The sequence below is a fragment of the Ranitomeya variabilis genome, chromosome 7 (assembly GCF_051348905.1).
Source record: "Ranitomeya variabilis isolate aRanVar5 chromosome 7, aRanVar5.hap1, whole genome shotgun sequence".
Classification (NCBI taxonomy): Eukaryota; Metazoa; Chordata; class Amphibia; order Anura; family Dendrobatidae; genus Ranitomeya; species Ranitomeya variabilis.
Window position 1 is genome coordinate 7,712,972 of NC_135238.1, and position 19,912 is coordinate 7,732,883.

Consider the following 19,912-nt stretch of genomic DNA (forward strand, 5'->3'; position numbering starts at 1 on the left):
CCAGGACAGGAGAGAGAGGATTCTTTGCCAGTAAGCTACAAGCAGCAGGTACTGAGTACCCCACTGCCCTGGTGGGCGACCCACTCACGTGGCAACAGCCTAAGCGAAAAACAAATCACCAACGTTGGTAAATTTTTCAAAATCTGCTGCCAATTTGATTCACTTAGATTTGGTTCATTCATCTCTACCCTGGTGCCACAAATCTGTCAATCTCTCTGGGGCTGTAGGGGAATAAAATTGGGACCAAGTTCGTTAATGCGGTCCAATTATCTCAAGTATAAGGAGTCTAGAGCAAGAAAAGGTGCCTGGGGGAACAGAGGAGTCTGGAGGGTGAGATAAGAGCATGGAGGAGGTCAGAGATGATTGAAGGAGACAGAGGAGCCTGGCGTGGAGTCTGGAGGAGGAGAGAAGAGGACAAAAAAATCTTGAGCGGACAGAGGTGTCTGTAGAAGACAAGATGGTTTGGGGGAGGAGAACAGATGGGTCTGGAGGGTACATAGGAGCGGCATGTAAAAGCTTAAAAGAATTACATTTATTTATGTATGAGAAGAGACCTCTAAGTGGGACATCATTAATGTGTACAGGTACGTAACTGACCCATACAAAAAAGATGGTCAATAACCGTTTTATGTAAAATCCCCCCAAAAGACAAGAGCCCCCTCTCCTGCTGGAGAAAACAAGGTTCAATCTAAGAGATCTGTAAATGTGTGGTGTAGTCACCTCTGGAGCTGGTTCTCTATAGTAAGAGCAGTGGATCTGGGGAGTGGATATCTCAGGTATCTGACCATCTACAGTGCGGGAAATAAGTATTTGATCCCTCTCTGATTTTGTAAGTTTGCCCACTGAGAGACATGAACAGTCTATACTTTTAAGGGAACGTTAATATTAACATTGAGAGATAGAACATCAAAAATAAAATCCAGAAAAACACATTGTATAAATTATATACATTTATGTGCATTTTTCATTGAGAAATAAGTATTTGATCCCTCTGGCAAACGAGATTTAATACTTGGTGGTAAAACCCTTGTTGGCAAACCCAGCAGTCAGACGTTTTTTGTAGATGATGATGAGGTTTGCGCACATGTCAGGAGGAATCAGGATTCAATGTGATCAACCACCAATTTTTTCTCTACAAGTCTGACAGTACGAAACTGAAGAAGGTCTCTCATGACCAAAACATTTACTGGTACTGCAAATAAATGTTGAGCTACATATACTTAAGTTAAGTGCCGGGTTCTATTCATATTTATGTCACATGGTGTGGGAACCTACCTGTGCACCCTTCCAGGAGTGCTCACATCTTATTTGTTCTTGCTGGAACACCCAGTCACGACCCATTTTTAATGTCCTGGCGGAGGGAAGGAGGTTGTCACTCGGGATTTTAGGGTACATGGCTCCATCCATTCTCCCATTGATGTGGTGAAGTAGTCCTCTGCCCATAGCAGAGAAACACCCCCAAAACATAATGTTTCCACCTCCATGCTTGACAGTGGGGATGGTGTTCTTTGTGTTATGGGCAGCAATTCTCTGTCTCCAAACATGGCGAGAGTTGAGTTAATGCCAAAGAGCTCAATTTTTGTCTCATCTGACCACAGCACCTTCTCCCGATCACTCACAGAATCATCCAGGGGTTCATTGGCAAACTTCAGACATGCGGCCCGCACATGTGCCTTCTTGAGCAGGTGGACCTTGCGGACAGTGCAGGATTATAAACCTTTACGGCGTAATGTGTTACCAATGGTTTTCTTGGTGACTGTGGTCCCAGCTGCCTTGAGATCATTAACAAGTTCCCCCCATGTAGTTTTAGGCTGATCTCTCACCCTTCTCATGATCAAGGATACCCCACAAGGTGAGATGTTGCATGGTGCCCCAGATCGATGTCGATTCACAGTCATTTTGTATTTCTTCCATTTTCTTACTATTGCACCAATAGCTGTCTCCTTCTCACCCAGAATTTACTTATGGTTGTGTAGCCCATTCCCGCTTTGTGCAGGTCTATGATCTTGTCCCTGGCATCCTTATAAAGCTCTTTGGTTTTGCCCATGTTGTAGAGGTCAGAGTCTGACTGATTGAGTCTGTGGACAGGAGTCTTTTATAAAGGTGACTATGTAACAGCTCTCTGTAATGCAGGTAACGAGTTGATTAGGAGTCTGACTGGTCTGTAGGAGCCAGAACTTAATGGTTGGTAGGGGATCAAATACTTATTTCTCACTGCAAAATGCAAATACATTTATATAATTTATACAATGTGATTTTCTGGATTTTATTTTCGATATTCTATCTCTCAGTGTTAAAATTAACCTACCCTTAAATTTATAGACTGTTCATATCTTTGTCAGAGGGCAAACTTACAAAATCAGCAAGGGATCCAATACTTATTTCCTCCACTGTATGTGGGTGACACAGTGACTCTGTTCTCTTGGTTGGAGAGGCTGTGAGAACTCTTGCAATCATAGATATATAGTAACATCCTCTATATGGTTTACGATTAACCAATAGGGACTAAAAAAACCAAAATGGTTCACCAACAAGAGGCTGAACGTTGCTTCTCTCACCTACCATGGTCTGGCCTCGGCACACTAACTGTCCCCTGTGAATGTTCCTCCTACTATGTAACGTTTCTGAAGGAGGGGGTTAACATTATGGAAAGTAATGAATAATTGACGGTTGACACTTTTTATTGACAAGTTTCTAAAATATGTGGAAAAAAAATAAAGTTCATAGATATTAAAATTAACCTTATTTACAAACAGGGGAGAACTTCTTACACAACATCCAAAATTCTGATCAACACAAAGACCCCGACCAAAAGACTCATTGGGAGCTTCTTTCCAGTTGGGACGGTGCCTCGATTGGTCACTTTAGATGAGGAGACCGTCTGAGGGTCTTCTTCTGTCTGCTCTGTGACGAAGAACAAGTGTCCAGTTGGAAGGTCTACTTTGGTCTTCTCTGTGACGAGGGAGGACAAGTGTCCAGTCGGAGAGTCTACTGCTGTCTTCTCTGTGACCAAGGTGGACAAGTGTTCAGTCGGAGAGTCCACTGCTGTCATCTCTGTGACGAGGGCGGACAAGTGTTCAGTAATTGCATCCTTGTTAATTTCCGAAACTGTAAACACACCGGATTCATCTCGTATCCAGGTGGAAAAGCTGCTGACTTTCGTGTAGACTCCCGGCATGTTTGGCCGGGCACAGCCAACGCCCCAACTCACGATCCCAACCAGTATCCAGGATTCATCATTTTTGCACACTAAGGGTCCTCCAGAATCCCCCTGCAGAATGCAATGGGATCAAGTTATATTGGGTAAGTCACACAGAAGGCAACTTATGAGCTCAGAGTAAATGAAGCGCGCTCACCTGGCAGCCATCTTTCTTGCCTTCGGGATAGCCGGCACACATCATGTCATGTTTTACATAGTCAAAAGGTGAACTTGCGCTGAAAGCCTTTTGGAACATTTTATTGCACTCCATATAATTGATAAGAGGGAGCGGGACCTCCTGTAACGTCTGCGGAGCCGGCAGTTTAGCTGAAACCAAAGAAAGGAGATATTAACACCCTGCGCCATCCGATGCACGGCGCCTGCCCTGAGGCTATCCTACATCCAGCAAGGACATGGGGCCGCTGATGACAACGATCCAGAAAGTCTTGGACGGTCCATAAAAAGGGGGATTTGTTAAAAATTTGTGGTAATCGTGGAAGCGACCTGGGCTGGGTTCCTTGCTAACCGGGCACTTCTTCAGGATTTATCACACATGTGCTTTATCATTTTCTCTCATTCAAATATTCAAATAATTTTTGCATCTTTTTTGCAATACACGGGGCTTAGTTATTATGCCATTTTTGTTTTCTTTTTTTTAGATATTGGGGTAAAATGCAAAGAAAAATCGGAAATACTTGTCTTTTTTACTATTTTTATTTTTTTCAGACCTCAAAGGAGCATTCAAAACACTTTAAATTGTATTTGTGGATACCATAGAATGTGGACACCACAATGTGGACACTATAATGTGGACACCACAATGTGGACACTATAATGTGGACACTACAATGTGGACACTATAATGTGGACACCACAATGTGGACACTATAATGTGGACACCACAATGTGGACACTGGAATGTGGACACTATAATGTAGACACCACAATGTGGACACTAGAATGTAGACACCACAATGTGGACACTGGAATGTGGACACCACAATGTGGACACTGGAATGTGGACACTATAATGTGGACAATATAATGTAGACACCACAATGTGGACACTGGAATGTGGACACTATAATGTGGACACCACAATGTGGACACTAGAATGTAGACACCACAATGTGGACACTGGAATGTGGACACCACAATGTGGACACTGCAATGTGGACACCACAATGTGGACACTGGAATGTGGACACTATAATGTGGACACTATAATGTGGACACTATAATGTGGACACTATAATGTGGACACTATAATGCGGACACTGGAATGTGGACACCACAATGTAGACACTGGAATGTGGACACCACAATGTGGACACTATAATGTGGACACCACAATGTGGACACTGGAATGTGGACACCTCAATGTGGACACCACAATGTGGACACTGGAATGTGGACACCACAATGTGGACACTATAATGTGGACACCACAATGTGGACACTGGAATGTGGACACTATAATGTAGACACCACAATGTGGACACTATAATGTGGACACCACAATGTGGCCACTATAATGTGGACACTATAATGTGGACACTATAATGTGGACACCACAATGTGGACACTGGAATGTGGACACTATAATGTAGACACCACAATGTGGACACTAGAATGTAGACACCACAATGTGGACACTGGAATGTGGACACCACAATGTGGACACTGGAATGTGGACACCACAATGTGGACACCACAATGTGGACACCACAATGTGGACACTATAATGTGGACACTATAATGTGGACACCACAATGTGGACACTGGAATGTGGACACTATAATGTAGACACCACAATGTGGACACTAGAATGTAGACACCACAATGTGGACACTGGAATGTGGACACCACAATGTGGACACTGGAATGTGGACACTATAATGTGGACAATATAATGTAGACACCACAATGTGGACACTGGAATGTGGACACTATAATGTGGACACCACAATGTGGACACTATAATGTGGACACCACAATGTGGACACTGGAATGTGGACACTATAATGTGGACAATATAATGTAGACACCACAATGTGGACACTGGAATGTGGACACTATAATGTGGACACTGGAATGTGGACACCACAATGTGGACACCACAATGTGGACACCACAATGTGGACACTATAATGTGGACACCACAATGTGGCCACTATAATGTGGACACTATAATGTGGACACTATAATGTGGACACCACAATGTGGACACTGGAATGTGGACACTATAATGTGGACACCAGAATGTGGACACTAGAATGTAGACACCACAATGTGGACACTGGAATGTGGACACCACAATGTGGACACTGGAATGTGGACACCACAATGTGGACACCACAATGTGGACACCACAATGTGGACACTATAATGTGGACACTATAATGTGGACACCACAATGTGGACACTGGAATGTGGACACTATAATGTAGACACCACAATGTGGACACTAGAATATAGACACCACAATGTGGACACTGGAATGTGGACACCACAATGTGGACACTGGAATGTGGACACTATAATGTGGACAATATAATGTAGACACCACAATGTGGACACTGGAATGTGGACACTATAATGTGGACACCACAATGTGGACACTATAATGTGGACACCACAATGTGGACACTGGAATGTGGACACTATAATGTGGACACTATAATGTGGACACCACAATGTGGACACCAGAATGTGGACATCTCTATGAGATATATTTCCTGTTACTCAGCATCGCATTGGAAGAATCTGAAGAAAACTTCAAATAGTGAAATAAGTTTTGGCTGGTTTTGATTTTGTTCCTTTAGAGAACTGAAGGCCGTAAACTAACAAAGGTCGACTTCTTCATGGAGCTTTTGGATTCTTCTCAAGTTCACTCTGATTAAAAGGAATCTGTTAGCAAAATTTTGCTATGTAATCTGACAACAGGGCAGAGACCCTGATTCCAGGACTAGGTTTGCTAGCTGTAGTTGTGACAGAATCACAGATTTACCTGCTGAAGATCTAGCAGAACTCAGAATGCGGACCTCTGTGTAATCTCATCCACATCACTGATTGGCAGCTTTTTGTCAAAGCAGAAGGTTGCCAATCAGTGGTGGTGGCGTGGTTGGACTAGGAGGCACCAGGGGCGTAGTCCTTTAGCGATAATCTCCTGCTGATTAAACACTGATTTTATCACTACAGGACTAGGTGTCTGGTGCCTCCTAGTCCAGCCATGCCCCACCACTGATTGGCTGCTTTTTGTTAAAGCAGAAGGCTGCCAATCAGTGGTGTGGGTGGGGTTATACACAGTTTAACATTCAAAGAAAACTGTATCACTGACTAGGCTGTGTGACACATCCCTGGAATCAGGATTTCTGCCCCTATATCATGGAAGATGATTGACTTTTTTCTTTTTTGAATAATCAAATGACAAAAAGAAAATGACAGCAAGTGATATAAAAGATTTGGGATTTTCTGGGTTCCTCACCTTTTTCTGCAATCTGTCCCCAGCCGGTCAGCCAGCAGATCTTTCCATCGGGGAACTCCTGGTCTTGGTATGGAAGAGGAACTGGCTGTATGTAGTTATTATAGCTGACGGGGGAGGCGAGTTCTAGAAGGGCCAGGTCTCCAGGGCTTCCATCTCCATCGAAAATGGGATGTAGGATTATTTGTTTTACTGCCATAAAAACTTTTGTGGGGCTCGCTCCGGTGAGGTTCAGCGCCCCCAACACCACAGTGAAGTCACTGGCATTCTTGTAACTGAGATAAAAACAATAAAGAGCAATGTCAATATGGATAATAACAAAATCAAGCTTATGATCATCATTGGAGGTAGTTTTGGTTAAACCAACAAGTGCGAGCAGATATAAAATCCTTAAAAATATACTGCAGTTACCTTCTTACCACAAGGTGGCGCTTTAGCATAAGCTCCAATGGAAACATGGATCAGAGAGATGATTCTCCCTAACAGCGCACCAGGTGGCCGGGAGTGGTATTACATGTCAAAATGATCGGAGCCAATCACATGAAGCTTTATTGTTTAAAGAACGTCTAAACTATATTTTCAAGTAATATTTTATTTATTTTACTATCTTATATAGATATCTATCTATATAATCGTCTAAGGGGTACTTCCGTCTGTTTGTCTGTCTGTCTGTCACAGAAATCCCACGTCGCTGATTGGTCGCGGCCGGCGGGCCGCAAATTCACTCCTTCCTACTCTCTGTCAGTGCCCCCTTCAGTCAGCGCTCACACAGGGTTAATGGCTGCCTTACACCACGCTATGCCGCGGTGTAACGCAGTCTGTTAACGCTGCTTTTAACCCTGTGTGACCAACTTTTTACTATTGATGCTGCCTATGCAGCATCAACAGTAAAAAGATCTAATGTGAAAAATAATTAAAAAAATTAAAAATCATTATATTCTCACCTTCCGGCGCCTTTGCCGCTCCTCGCGACGCTCCGGGCCGCAATGGTCTAGCAAGATGATGACGTAGCGGTCTCGTGAAACCGCTACGTCATCATCTCACGAGACCGCAATGCATTCTTGGGACCGGAGTGTCGCGAGGAGCATCGGTAAACGCCTCGCCTGGATCCGGTGGCCGACGGAGGGTGAGTATATACGGTAACTATTTTTTATTTTAATTCTTTTTTTTAACAGGGATATGGTGCCCACATTGCTATATACTACGTGGGCTGTGCTATATACTACGTGGGCTGTGCTATATATTGCGTGGGCTGTGCTATATACTGCGTGGGCTGTGCTATATACTACGTGGGCTGTGCTGTATACTAAGTGGGCTGTGCTATATACTACGTGGCTGTGCTATATGCTACGTGGCTGTGTTATATGCTACGTGGCTGTGCTATATGCTACGTGGGCTGTGTTATATGCTACGTGGGCTGTGCTATATGCTACGTGGACTGTGTTATATGCTACGTGGGCTGTGCTATATGCTATGTGGGCTGTTATATACTACGTGGTCTGTGCTATATACTACGTGGCCTGTGCTATATGCTACATGGCTGTGTTGTACACTAAGTGGGCTGTGCTATATACTATGTGGGCTGTGCTATATACTACGTGGCTCTGCTATATGCTATGTGGCTGTGTTATATGCTACGTGGCTGTGTTATATGCTACGTGGGCTGTGTTATATGCTACGTGGGCTGTGTTATATGCTACGTGGCTGTGTTATACGCTACTTGGCTGTGCTATATTTCTCTGCTGTATCCGTGCATCATGAATCGTGGTATGTGTTAAAGAGGGAGGCCCACTGAGATTCTTTCGCCCGGAGCCTCAAAAACCTGGAGCAGGCCCTGGCTTCACTAATTGGTCGCGCCGGCCGGCCAAATCCTGTGTATAAATTGCATTATTCTGAAAACGTCATAAATAAACTATATACATATTCTAGAATACCCGATGCGTTAGAATCGGGCCACCATCTAGTATATTATATTCATTTATTCATGGAACAAGTTTTGCAAAGTTAGAATCTTTATAGTAGACTCAATTACTAATTTTGCTTTCCACTTTTTCAAACGCCTTGCTGAAAGTGCTGTTTTTACTGCCTAGTTCATGCTCTTTTACAAGCTGCCTTGAAATGCTGCTCTAGCAAAAACTGTAATCAAACACTATATAGAAACACTTCACTGTATGGGCCGCTCTGCTCGCCTCCCCCATGCTGAGACAATGACACTCTTTGTAAATAGTGTTTGATTGTACTGATTCTTTGTAGAGCAGCAGTTCAAAGCAGCTTCTAAAAGAGCATGAAGGAGGCAGCTAACTGCGCACTTTATAAGATGTAATAATAAATATAATAGTAAAATAAAGTAATGGAGTATAATATAAAGATTAGAAACTTTGCAAAAGCAGGTCAAGAATTAAATACCGTACATGGAAAATAGTTTAGATTCTCTTTTAAAATGTTTTACTAATGCAAATCATAACAAAAACTGCAAATTCTAAACCTGGTGCATAAAATGAGAGGCAAAACGACTCTTTCCATAAAATACTACCGGCCTCTGACTGAAGTATTTGGCCTCAGCACAGAAACATTATTCAACGCTTCATGCCTAATTGAAAGGGAATCTGCCGCCCGTTTTTGCTCCTCATGTGAGAGCTCCATGATGAAAGGGCAGAGATGCTGATTCCATTGACGTGTCACTTACTGATCTGCTTGCTGCCATTTTAATAAAATCTCTGCTTTCTCTGCTGCAGATCTAGGAGTTCTCTTAATGCTGAGCTCTATAAAACCCTGCCCCACACCACTGATTGGCTGCTTTCTGTGAGCATGTGTGCACAAGCCAAAAGCTGCCAATCAGTGGTGGGGGCGGGGTTACACAGAGCTTAAGAAGATGGAGGACTGCCTGGTAGCAGGTTTACTAGTCTCTAGGGATAACCTCCTAACCTCCTGCTGATAAAACTACAGCAAACACCCCAGTAAGTGACAGATCACTGGAATCAGGGTCTCTGTCTCTACATCATGCTGTTCTCAGATTAGGTGACAAAAACTTGGTTACACATTCCCTTTAATTTCCCTTATATGGTCGTATCATCCTCCCACAGGTTAGATCATTACATTTTCTTCCGCTGGACCATGTGGGCAATAGTATTACACATGGGCCTGGCGGAGGACCCTCTGGGGCACCACCCCAGCCATAAAAACGTCTCCCACAAGTAGATTGGACCAGTGAAGAGGTAGAAAGATTATAAGAGAGAAAGGAACTTACTCGAAACAGTGCGCTGCGCTGACCACCCAGGAGGGGGAGATGAGAGCCCCTCCGCACACCGTGTATGAGGTCCAGACGAGGCTGACCTGCCAGGGCCATTCCCCGGGGTCCGCGTTCTGCCCACCCACAACACGGGAGATCATCTGGTGACCGTCCACTGCAAGAAAGAAACCATAATGGATCTCATCTCTAATCAGCTGTATAAAAACAATCAGATATTGATGAATTAGAGAATAGATAGATAATAGATAGATAATAGATAGATATATAGATAGATAATAGATAGATAGATAGATAATAGATAGATATATAGATAGATAATAGATAGATAGATAATAGATAATAGATAGATAAATAGATAGATAGATAATAGATAGATAGATGATAGATAGATAGATAGATAGATAGATAGATAGATAGATAATAGATAGATAGATAGATAGATAGATAGATAGATAATAGATAGATATATAGATAGATAATAGATAGATAGATAATAGATAGATAGATGATAGATAGATAGATAGATAGATAGATAGATAGATAGATAGATAGATAGATAGATAGATAATAGATAGATAATAGACAGATAGATAGATAGATAATAGATAGATAGATAATAGATAGATAGATAGATAGATAGATAGATAGATAGATAATAGATAGATAGATAGTACAAAGTAGCACAACAGCTGACGCACTCCTAAATACGTGTCAATGCTACATGGATGGGGGTGCAGAGCTAGTGGCTGGAATGTATAACCCAAAACCAAGAGAAGAGAAGCCACTGAACAAATGTTCGCACACCACCTGATGCGTATCAAAAAGGAACAACTTTAATGGGTAACACAACAAAAATAAAAGCGTTTAAAAACAATACAACACAACTCCCCCCGTCAGGCCCATATAGCTCATAAGTATATATATTTCCATGCCACGTAAAGCCGGCTGTGTTCACAGATAAGGTACCATGTGATGTCACTTAAAATAACCGCGACACGCGTTGGGTCCTCCCTCGTGTCGGGTCCTCCCTCGTGTCGGGTCCTCCCTCGTGTCGGGCCTGCTCTTATGGTTCTTATTGAAGGTGACTATATGGCTGTTGTTGTACCATCCATGTGAGCCGAGGGGTCCTCCTGTAGAGTGCGCCCAGACATTGTTCTTCCTGATTACATCGTACCAGGGGGCAAGATATTATCATATATCTTAGGCACTCATACACAGGACGCCATAGTTGTTTTGGCTCTTTAGGGGATTCCATTTGAGGGGGTTGGGCGCGTTGCTCTCCTTCTCCTTCCCCCCTCTGAGTTTCCTTGTGGGGCATTTGGACCTAGATCTTCTGGATGCCCGGTTTTTCTTCATTATTTTAAGTGACATCACATGGTACCTTATCTGTGAACACAGCCGGCTTTACGTGGCATGGAAATATATATACTTATGAGCTATATGGGCCTGACGGGGGGAGTTGTGTTGTATTGTTTTTAAATGCTTTTATTTTTGTTGTGTTACCCAATAAAGTTGTTCCTTTTTGATACGCATCAGGTGGTGTGCGAACATTTGTTCAGTGGCTTCTCTTCTCTTGGTTTTAGATAGATAGATGATAGATAGATAGATGATAGATAGATGATAGATAGATAGATAGATAGATAGATAGATAGATAGATAGATAGATAGATGATAGATAGATAGATAGATAGATGATAGACAGATAGATGATAGATAGATAGATAGATAGATAGATAGATAGATAGATAGATAGATAGATAGATGATAGATAGATAGATAGATAGATAGATAGATGATAGACAGATAGATGATAGATAGATAGATAGATAGATAGATAGATAGATAGATAGATAGATGATAGACAGATAGATGATAGATAGATAGATAGATAGATAGATAGATAGATGATAGATAGATAGATAGATAATAGATAGATAATAGATAGATAAATAGATAGATAGATAATAGATAATAGATAGATAAATAGATAGATAGATAATAGATAATAGATAGATAGATGATAGATAGATAATAGATAATAGATAGATAGATGATAGATAGATAGATAGATAATAGATAGATGATAGATAGATAGATAGATAGATAGATAGATAATAGATAGATAGATAATAGATAGATAGATAGATAGATAGATAATAGATAGATAATAGATAGATGACAGATAGATAGATAGATAGATAATATATGATAGATAATAGATAGATAATAGATAGATAGATAGATAGATAGATAGATAACAGATAGATAGATAATAGATGGATAATAAATAGATAATAGATAGATGATAGATAATAGATAGATACATAATAGATAGATGATAGATAATAGATAGATAATAGATAGATGATAGATAGATAATAGATAGATAATAGATAGATGATAGATAGATAGATAGATAGATAGATAGATAGATAGATAGATAATAGATAGATAATAGATAGATAGATAGATAATAGATAGATGATAGATAGATAGATAATATATGATAGATAATAGATAGATAATAGATAGATAGATAGATAACAGATAGATAGATAGATAATAGATGGATAATAGATAGATAATAGATAGATGATAGATAATAGATAGATACATAATAGATAGATGATAGATAATAGATAGATGATAGATAGATAATAGATAGATAAGAGATAGATAGATAGATGGATAGATAGATAGATGATAGATAGATGATAGATAGATGATAGATGGTAATAGATACATAATAGATAGATGATAGATAATAGATAGATACATAATAGATAGATATAGATAGATAATAGATAGATAATAGATAATAGATAGATAATAAATAGATAGATAGATAATAGATAGATAGATAATAGATAGATAGATAGATAGATAGATAATAGATAGATAGATGATAGATAGATAATAGATAATAGATAGATTATTATATAGATACCTGGAGCTGTAGTCCTCACAATCCCTGCAGAATAAGAACAATGAGCCATCAGTTGTTGAGCAGATATATAAAATATTGATAACATAATACATTTTATATGAGATAATCATCTATAACCAGCAATGTCTCGTGTTCTCCTGAATTATCACACATTGTAGAATTTAGAATGAAGACATATTGTGTAAAAGCTAGTAATGTACGAGAAGAGCTGGAGCAGATGGTCACCAGTACGGTCCTGGGAGATAAACTCGCAGATCCTGAGGTCACACACTGTCCAGAGAGCTCCCTATGTATTTTACATATCACCATTTACTCCACAGCTTTTCGTCATCATCACTGTCCCCATTGGGGCTCACAATGTTGTCTCAATTGGTGGACCAGGCTCTCGCTATCTTCACCCCCTCAGGTATACAGGGCACCTTGGCAAATGTCTCTAAGCAGCCTGTCTTAGATGTAGGAAGCTTTGTAACCATAGAAAATGGCATTAGCCGTCATGTCCGACCACTCACCTAGAGCTAGAAGTAAAATGGCAGATGTGGTCCTCCAGGTCATTGGTTGTCCTTGACCATGGAGACATCGGACACCATTTCTCGGCCAATGGGTCTCCATCATCAGTGCAGCGGTGTCCTCGATAAGTGGAATATGCAGCTGGTCGGACTGGTGGATTCTCACTGGATATACTTCACACCGGTGACTCTCTAAGAGCCGCTGACTATGAGCATCAACCGCCTCACCCCAATGTAGTCTTCTCCCTCTTTATCTTTGTCAGGATGTCTCCTAGCCCTCCAGTCTTCACAGTTGCTCCTCGTAGACCCCACCGGTGTCCTGTTGTCCTCCAGCAGGTGAATGACTGACTGCACAGTCTCCATCTGCATTTTGTAGCCTCCTGGCTCCCTGAGGCACTGTTAGTCCAGAGAACGTTCCGTGTCCTCGCTCGGGGACTGAGCCTCCATTGTCTCCCAGAAGAACTGCGCCAACTTTCCTACATAATAGCAATAATTCATAAATGACGGCGCCCAGAGATTATCACATCAACAATTAGAAGAACAAATGAGGAATTAATCGCCTCGCGCAGAAATAAAGTGGCAGATCCAAGAGCAAATCTTTCTGCCATGCAGGACTACAATAAAGTCAGAAACTCCATCATCACCGACTGTACAAGGCGCTGCCGGACGCCCGAGGACTTTTCCTTTACAAAGTAACTGCAGAAAGTGAGGACGTACTGTATCTCACAGAGTGGCGACTGCAACAAGTTCAAAGAAAACACTAAATCTTGTCTCCATGGTCCACTCCACATAGATGGAGCCCCTCTGTACCTGACCACTGATATTGAGGTTCTCCTGGGGGCACAAAGTCCCACAGCTGGGGGAGAGGCCTCACTAAATGAGGATTTTGGACATCGCTCCTCAAAATTATCTGCAAACTGGTGGGAATATCTGTATCGAATACTCTAAGGTGTCCTAATCTGGGGCGGACCGACCATTGGTGCAGCCTGGGCAGCCAGACAGGGGCCCAAGAGGTAGAGGGGCCACCACCTCCTCCAAATCAGGTGGAATGGAGCATTATGAGGAGCAATTTGACTGCAAAGGGCCCATATATTGTTCTGGCACAGGGGCTTCTTCTGTCTGTGTCCGACCCTTCACGTTTTACTCTCCCACTACCTCAACCAAGTGATCACTGGTTCCTCATCTTCTACAAGCTGCAAAGTCAGTGATTCCATGAAAATGGAAGTCCTCTAGCTCCATCACACTAGAGGAATGGTTGGAGGAGATGGGCTTCACCCCATATTGCAGATCTCACTGCTCAACTCTTGGAAGAAGATGAGCGGCCAAGAAGATCTGGTCTGTTTGATATTTTTTAAAATATTTTTCTACATTTTGAACCACCACAAATTAATATTTCTCTGCTAGGGACACAACATCGACACTCCATCCTGCACATAGCAAGTCAGTTATTCCAGAGGAACATGTCCGCCTGTAATGTACCTGATGTGGACGGGAACTTGTAGACCCCTCCGCGGTTGCGTTCCCTCTGCCCCACTCTCCTTCCAGGACCTTTTTCCCCCATTTTTCTTCTTTTCCTGCTCTGCTTTTCTTCTGTGGATATTGCAGTCTCTTTGTGAGTGGGGGATTGTTTGCGATTCCTCCGAGGTGGTAACGGCAGCCCCCCATCCTCACCGCTGACGGTTCACATCCTAGGGATGACACAATATGTTACTCTCTGTTGGGTTTTATATCAGCTTTCGGATCTTATGATTGATTCATTCTCTTTAGAAAATAAATACATTATTGAATTTGGAAAACAAACAAAAAAAAGAAAGTGAGAAGATTCTCCGTAATAGTATGGTGGGTCAGCGGTGACCGGACGTGGGCACCATGTGGGCACCATGTGGAGCCGAGCACTCAGCTCTGGGGACCGTTACATTGGGCACAAGGGTCTCGTAATGTGACATTATGGGACACAAGTAGGGGCGCTCCACAGCGTAAAGCAGAAATGTGCTGATCACAAACAATCCTGCACTCAACTATAAGAGCTGTGGGAAAGACAAGAACCAGTCTGGGAATGACCAATATTGGGAGAATCCCGACTGCTGCTCCGCGGCCAGAAATGGCTCCAGAATAAGGTAGATAAAAACGGGAAAAAGGGGAGTAAGCGGGCCCTGTCAGTCAGGCTGCGGGAACCTGCCAAAACAACATTTTAGATGCCGCCTGATTGGCAACGTTTAAACCCCTTTTTCCCTCAATATAATATTGTGCTTGTGATATATCATATAATCTAATGACCTGAGACCCCTGCCTTACACTGGGCTGTTATGAGGGTCTCTATGCACTTGTGGGGTCATGTTGTGCTGTCACAGAACGTTCGGTAATTTGTCAGTCATTATTAGAGATTTGAGCAGGTTCAGGGCTGACAGCACTTCATCATCTGAACAGACGCCTGCTTCTACAGTCCTGCATTACGGACAGAATTCCTGGAAGAAGCGGCAGATCACTTATGTAACGAAGGAGGATAATCCGCCCCATTCTTCTAGATGTTGATGACTCTGGATAATGAGCGTACGTCCCCATCCCTCTCAGCCACATGTTACAGTCAGATTATCCGCCCCAGAATAACATGATGTGCTGCACGTGATAATGTAATGCTTCCCAGGAGAGCACTTGAAGGGTTCCAGATACCCTGGATCCCCTCTGTTACCACAGAGAACGTGGATGCACAGACACCCTGAGCTCGGCACACAATGATTGGGCAGAGCGCTCCATAATCACTCTGCCTGATCTTAGCCAGAACTGAAGAAATTAGAAATGAACAATGTAACATTTTCAGACCACCAAGTATGCTGACTTTACTTCACTACCCCAGTCCACCAGGTACACTGACTGTCACAACTCTGTTGATGGGTATCCTGGGACCAAGGGCTCCTTCCTTGTCACTAACATTGGCGCCCTAGCTCATACTGTCCCGGATTACTTCTGATGGTGAAGATGCAGGGGCCACGTACCGTGCCTTAGCTCCTGAATCCGCCCTTAGTCTGTATCCTTACCCACCCAGGGAAGAGGGAAGTAGTAGTATACTGTAATACACCAGACTAAGAAGGTAGTAAGAACAGGGGTAACAAAAAATACCAAACACACAAACATACGGCTCTGAAAATGAGTGCTATCCAGTGCCCAGTTTATATAGGAGAAGGGAGTGGCTAACAGTGAACAGCTGTGAGCCTTAATGCAGGAAAGCTTCCAGGAGCTCTCAACTGAACAGATTAACCCATGCACTGCTAAAAGAAACTTACACCATTTAATATGAAGTTGAAGTGCTTCTCATTAGTGCAGGAGTAGAAGAAATCAGACGCTGCGATCTTCTGGCTCCTCTCTGTTGCGGTAAACCCATGACACTGCCTTTAATCATTCCCTACCACAAACTACCAGGTATACTGATTTTACTTCACTGCCCTAGCCTACCAGGTATACTGACTTTACACATTCACTAGCATAGACCATGGGATATACTGACTTTACCCTTTGACTACCCCAGACCACGGGATATACTAACTTTACCCCATCACTACCCGAAGACCACCAGATATATTTACTTTAATAATTTACTGCCCCACACCACCGGGTATACTGACTTTACCCCAGACCATCGAGTATACTGACTTTACCTCAGACCACCGAGTATACTGACTTTACCTCTTCACTACCTAAAGACCACCAGATATACTTTAATAATTTACTGCCCCAGACCACCAGGTATACAGACTTTATCCTTTCACTACCCCAGACCTCCCGGTATACTGACTTTACCCCAGACCACCGGGTATACTGACTTACCCCAGACCACCGGGTATACTGACATTACCTCAGACCACCGGGTATACTGACTTTACCTCAGACCATCGGGTGTACTGACTTTACCCCAGACCACCGGGTATACTGACATTACCTCTTTACTTCCGATGGATAAGCCGATGATTGGTGAATAGTTGGTTAGTAGGTTGGATGAGAAGTGGTTAGTGTACGGTTGGTGGTGAGTAGATGGCTGGTAATTAGCATTGATTGGTGGTGGCCCATATGTTTAGAAATGTTTGTTTACAGCCTAGTCAAAATTCCTTGATCACTATAAGGATCCGCAGGTTTTCTTCTGTTTTCACATCTTCATCAGCCATGATGGAAATGTTCTGTTGAGTTGTCCTTGATTTATGAGAGCTGAGACGTTCTTCTGACCATGAGTTCAGGACAAATCCATTTGAGATCATCGAGTTCCATCTGTTATTTGGTCAACTTGGCTGAACCTTGGCCAGATGAGATCCTCTTGTGTGTGAGTTGTATCAGGGCCGCATATTAGTGGTTCTAGGCGAATATGTGGACACAGATACACAAAGACATACTATCGTGGGTCTGCCCTCTGGTAGGATCCAGTAGGTAGTGTTACCCGCCATGCTGCTCCATTACAGGACTCATCAAGGTTTCTTTCAAACACACTGGTTATCCTGCCTGTTGGGTGGCCATAAGTCTATTCCACCTGCCCTCGAGGTCACGCGGCTCCAGCAATGAGATAGTTTCTCTGCACCAGTTTTCATCATATTATCATACGAGATTAAAGGTTTGTGTTTCCTATCCGCCATAATCTCCTCCTTAGTCTATAACACAAAGTCTTCAGATCTCTCGTCCGCTCTGGAGTTTACCTAATAAATCCCAGCAGACAATTGCTTTATGCTTCCCTTATAGGACCGGACAATGGACGCTCATCTATATCACAATGGCTTCTGGGTTTTTCTGGCTGACTGGTGACATATTATATATGTGGAAGAGGAAACATCTGCCTTATTCTCCAGACTTGTCATATATGACAGCTCCATACTGAAAAGACTGGTAACTAGAGACAGTGGTGGCTTTACGTTGGGGGCTGAGAACGTTCTCCTGAGGATAATGAACCCCGGCCTCAGTATTGTGCCATGGAACAAGTGATCTGTGAATAGAAGTTTCTATAGATCCATAGTTATATCCTAATACAAATAGTCACAATCAGAGGCAGAATAAACACCAGCATCTTATCCATGACAGAAAAGCTAAAGTGTCACCGGGAAAATAATATAGAAAGGGCTTATTAGAAGACAACCCTTTATAAACAGCCAGCGACCGAGATGATAAAGCTTAGAGTTGCTGATATGGTGCTAAGCTTTTTCGAACACTAACTATAGTTATGGCTTTGTAAAAGTTAAGCGTGGGTTAGGATTAATGGTAAGGATCAGGTTAGGCTAGGTTTAGGGCTAGGGTTAGAGAAAAGGTTAGGGTTTCTATTAGTGTTAGGAATTAGGAATATGGTTAGAAAAATGGTTAATAATAGGATAAGGGTTAAAGCTAGTTTTAGGGCTAGGATTAGTGATAGGTTTATGGATACTCTTAGGGTTATGGCTAGGGTTAGAGACAAGGATAGTGCTAGGGTAAAGGTTAGAGCTAGGGTTAGTGATAGGGATAGGGCTAGGGTTAGAGATAAGGATAGTGCTAGGGTAAAGGTTAGAGCTAGGGTTAGTGATAGGGATAGGGCTAGGGTTAGAGACAAGGATAGTGCTAGGGTAAAGGTTAGAGCTAGGGTTAGTGATAGGGATAGGGCTAGGGTTAGAGATAAGCATAGTGCTAGGGTAAAGGTTAGAGCTAGGGTTAGTGATAGGGATAGGGCTAGGGTTAGAGATAAGCATAGTGCTAGGGTAAAGGTTAGAGCTAGGGTTAGTGATAGGGATAGGGATAGGGTTAGAGATAAGCATAGTGCTAGGGTAAAGGTTAGAGCTAGGGTTAGTGATAGGGATAGGGCTAGGGTTAGAGATAAGCATAGTGCTAGGGTAAAGGTTAGAGCTAGGGTTAGTGATAGGGATAGGGCTAGGGTTAGAGATAAGCATAGTGTTAGGGTAAAGGTTAGAGCTAGGGTTAGTGGTAGGTTTAGGGATAGGCTTAGAATTAAGGCTAGGGTAGGAGAAAAGGATAGTGATGTGATGAGGGTTAGAGCTAGGGTTAGTGATAGGATTAGGGCTAGATTAAGGGTTAAAGCTAGGTTTAGGGTTATGGCTAGAGTTAGAGACAAGGTTATCGTTAGGATAAGAATTAGAGCTAGGTTTCAGTCTAGGGTTAGTGATAATATGAAGTATAAACGTAGGCACTACTAAGAGGGGTGGTGCTCAAGTAGGGGCCCAAGCCGTATTGAATATAGTGATAAACTCGGCACACACCAATTTGTTTGCAGTGAATAAAGGGGGGGTTTATTAAATGAGGTCAAGTACATACAGTAGACGTTTCGGTCTAATCAATAGACCTTCATCAATGTACTGAAAACAAAATATGACAGAATATGAGTAAATAAAGTATATACAAAAAAAATAATTAAAGGGTCATAACATGATAATAGGTATAGAACAATATTTGAGCAATGCTTTACAATGAGAATTGCCTGTGTACAGGCAAGGTAGGAAACATCAAAATATTTCAGCAGCAAGGAATAAGGCCATGAGGATATACAACAGATTAGGCCCAGATAAACATA

The 19,912-nt window shown here is 42.3% G+C and overlaps 1 protein-coding gene across 1 annotated transcript in view; it reads right to left on the bottom strand.

Annotated features, from left to right (window-relative positions):
- Positions 1-2,674: 2,674 nt before the first annotated feature.
- Positions 2,675-19,912, bottom strand: part of LOC143785261 (uncharacterized) — a 74,302-nt gene continuing 57,064 nt past the window's right edge. Inside the window, exons 17-20 of the mRNA XM_077273995.1 lie at positions 9,931-10,127; positions 6,687-6,958; positions 3,357-3,526; positions 2,675-3,271 (exon numbers count right to left, since the gene is read on the bottom strand). Of these exons, the coding sequence (XP_077130110.1) occupies positions 2,768-3,271; positions 3,357-3,526; positions 6,687-6,958; positions 9,931-10,127 (1,143 nt within the window). The 3' untranslated portion in view covers positions 2,675-2,767. The remainder of the gene's footprint in view (positions 3,272-3,356; positions 3,527-6,686; positions 6,959-9,930; positions 10,128-19,912) is intronic.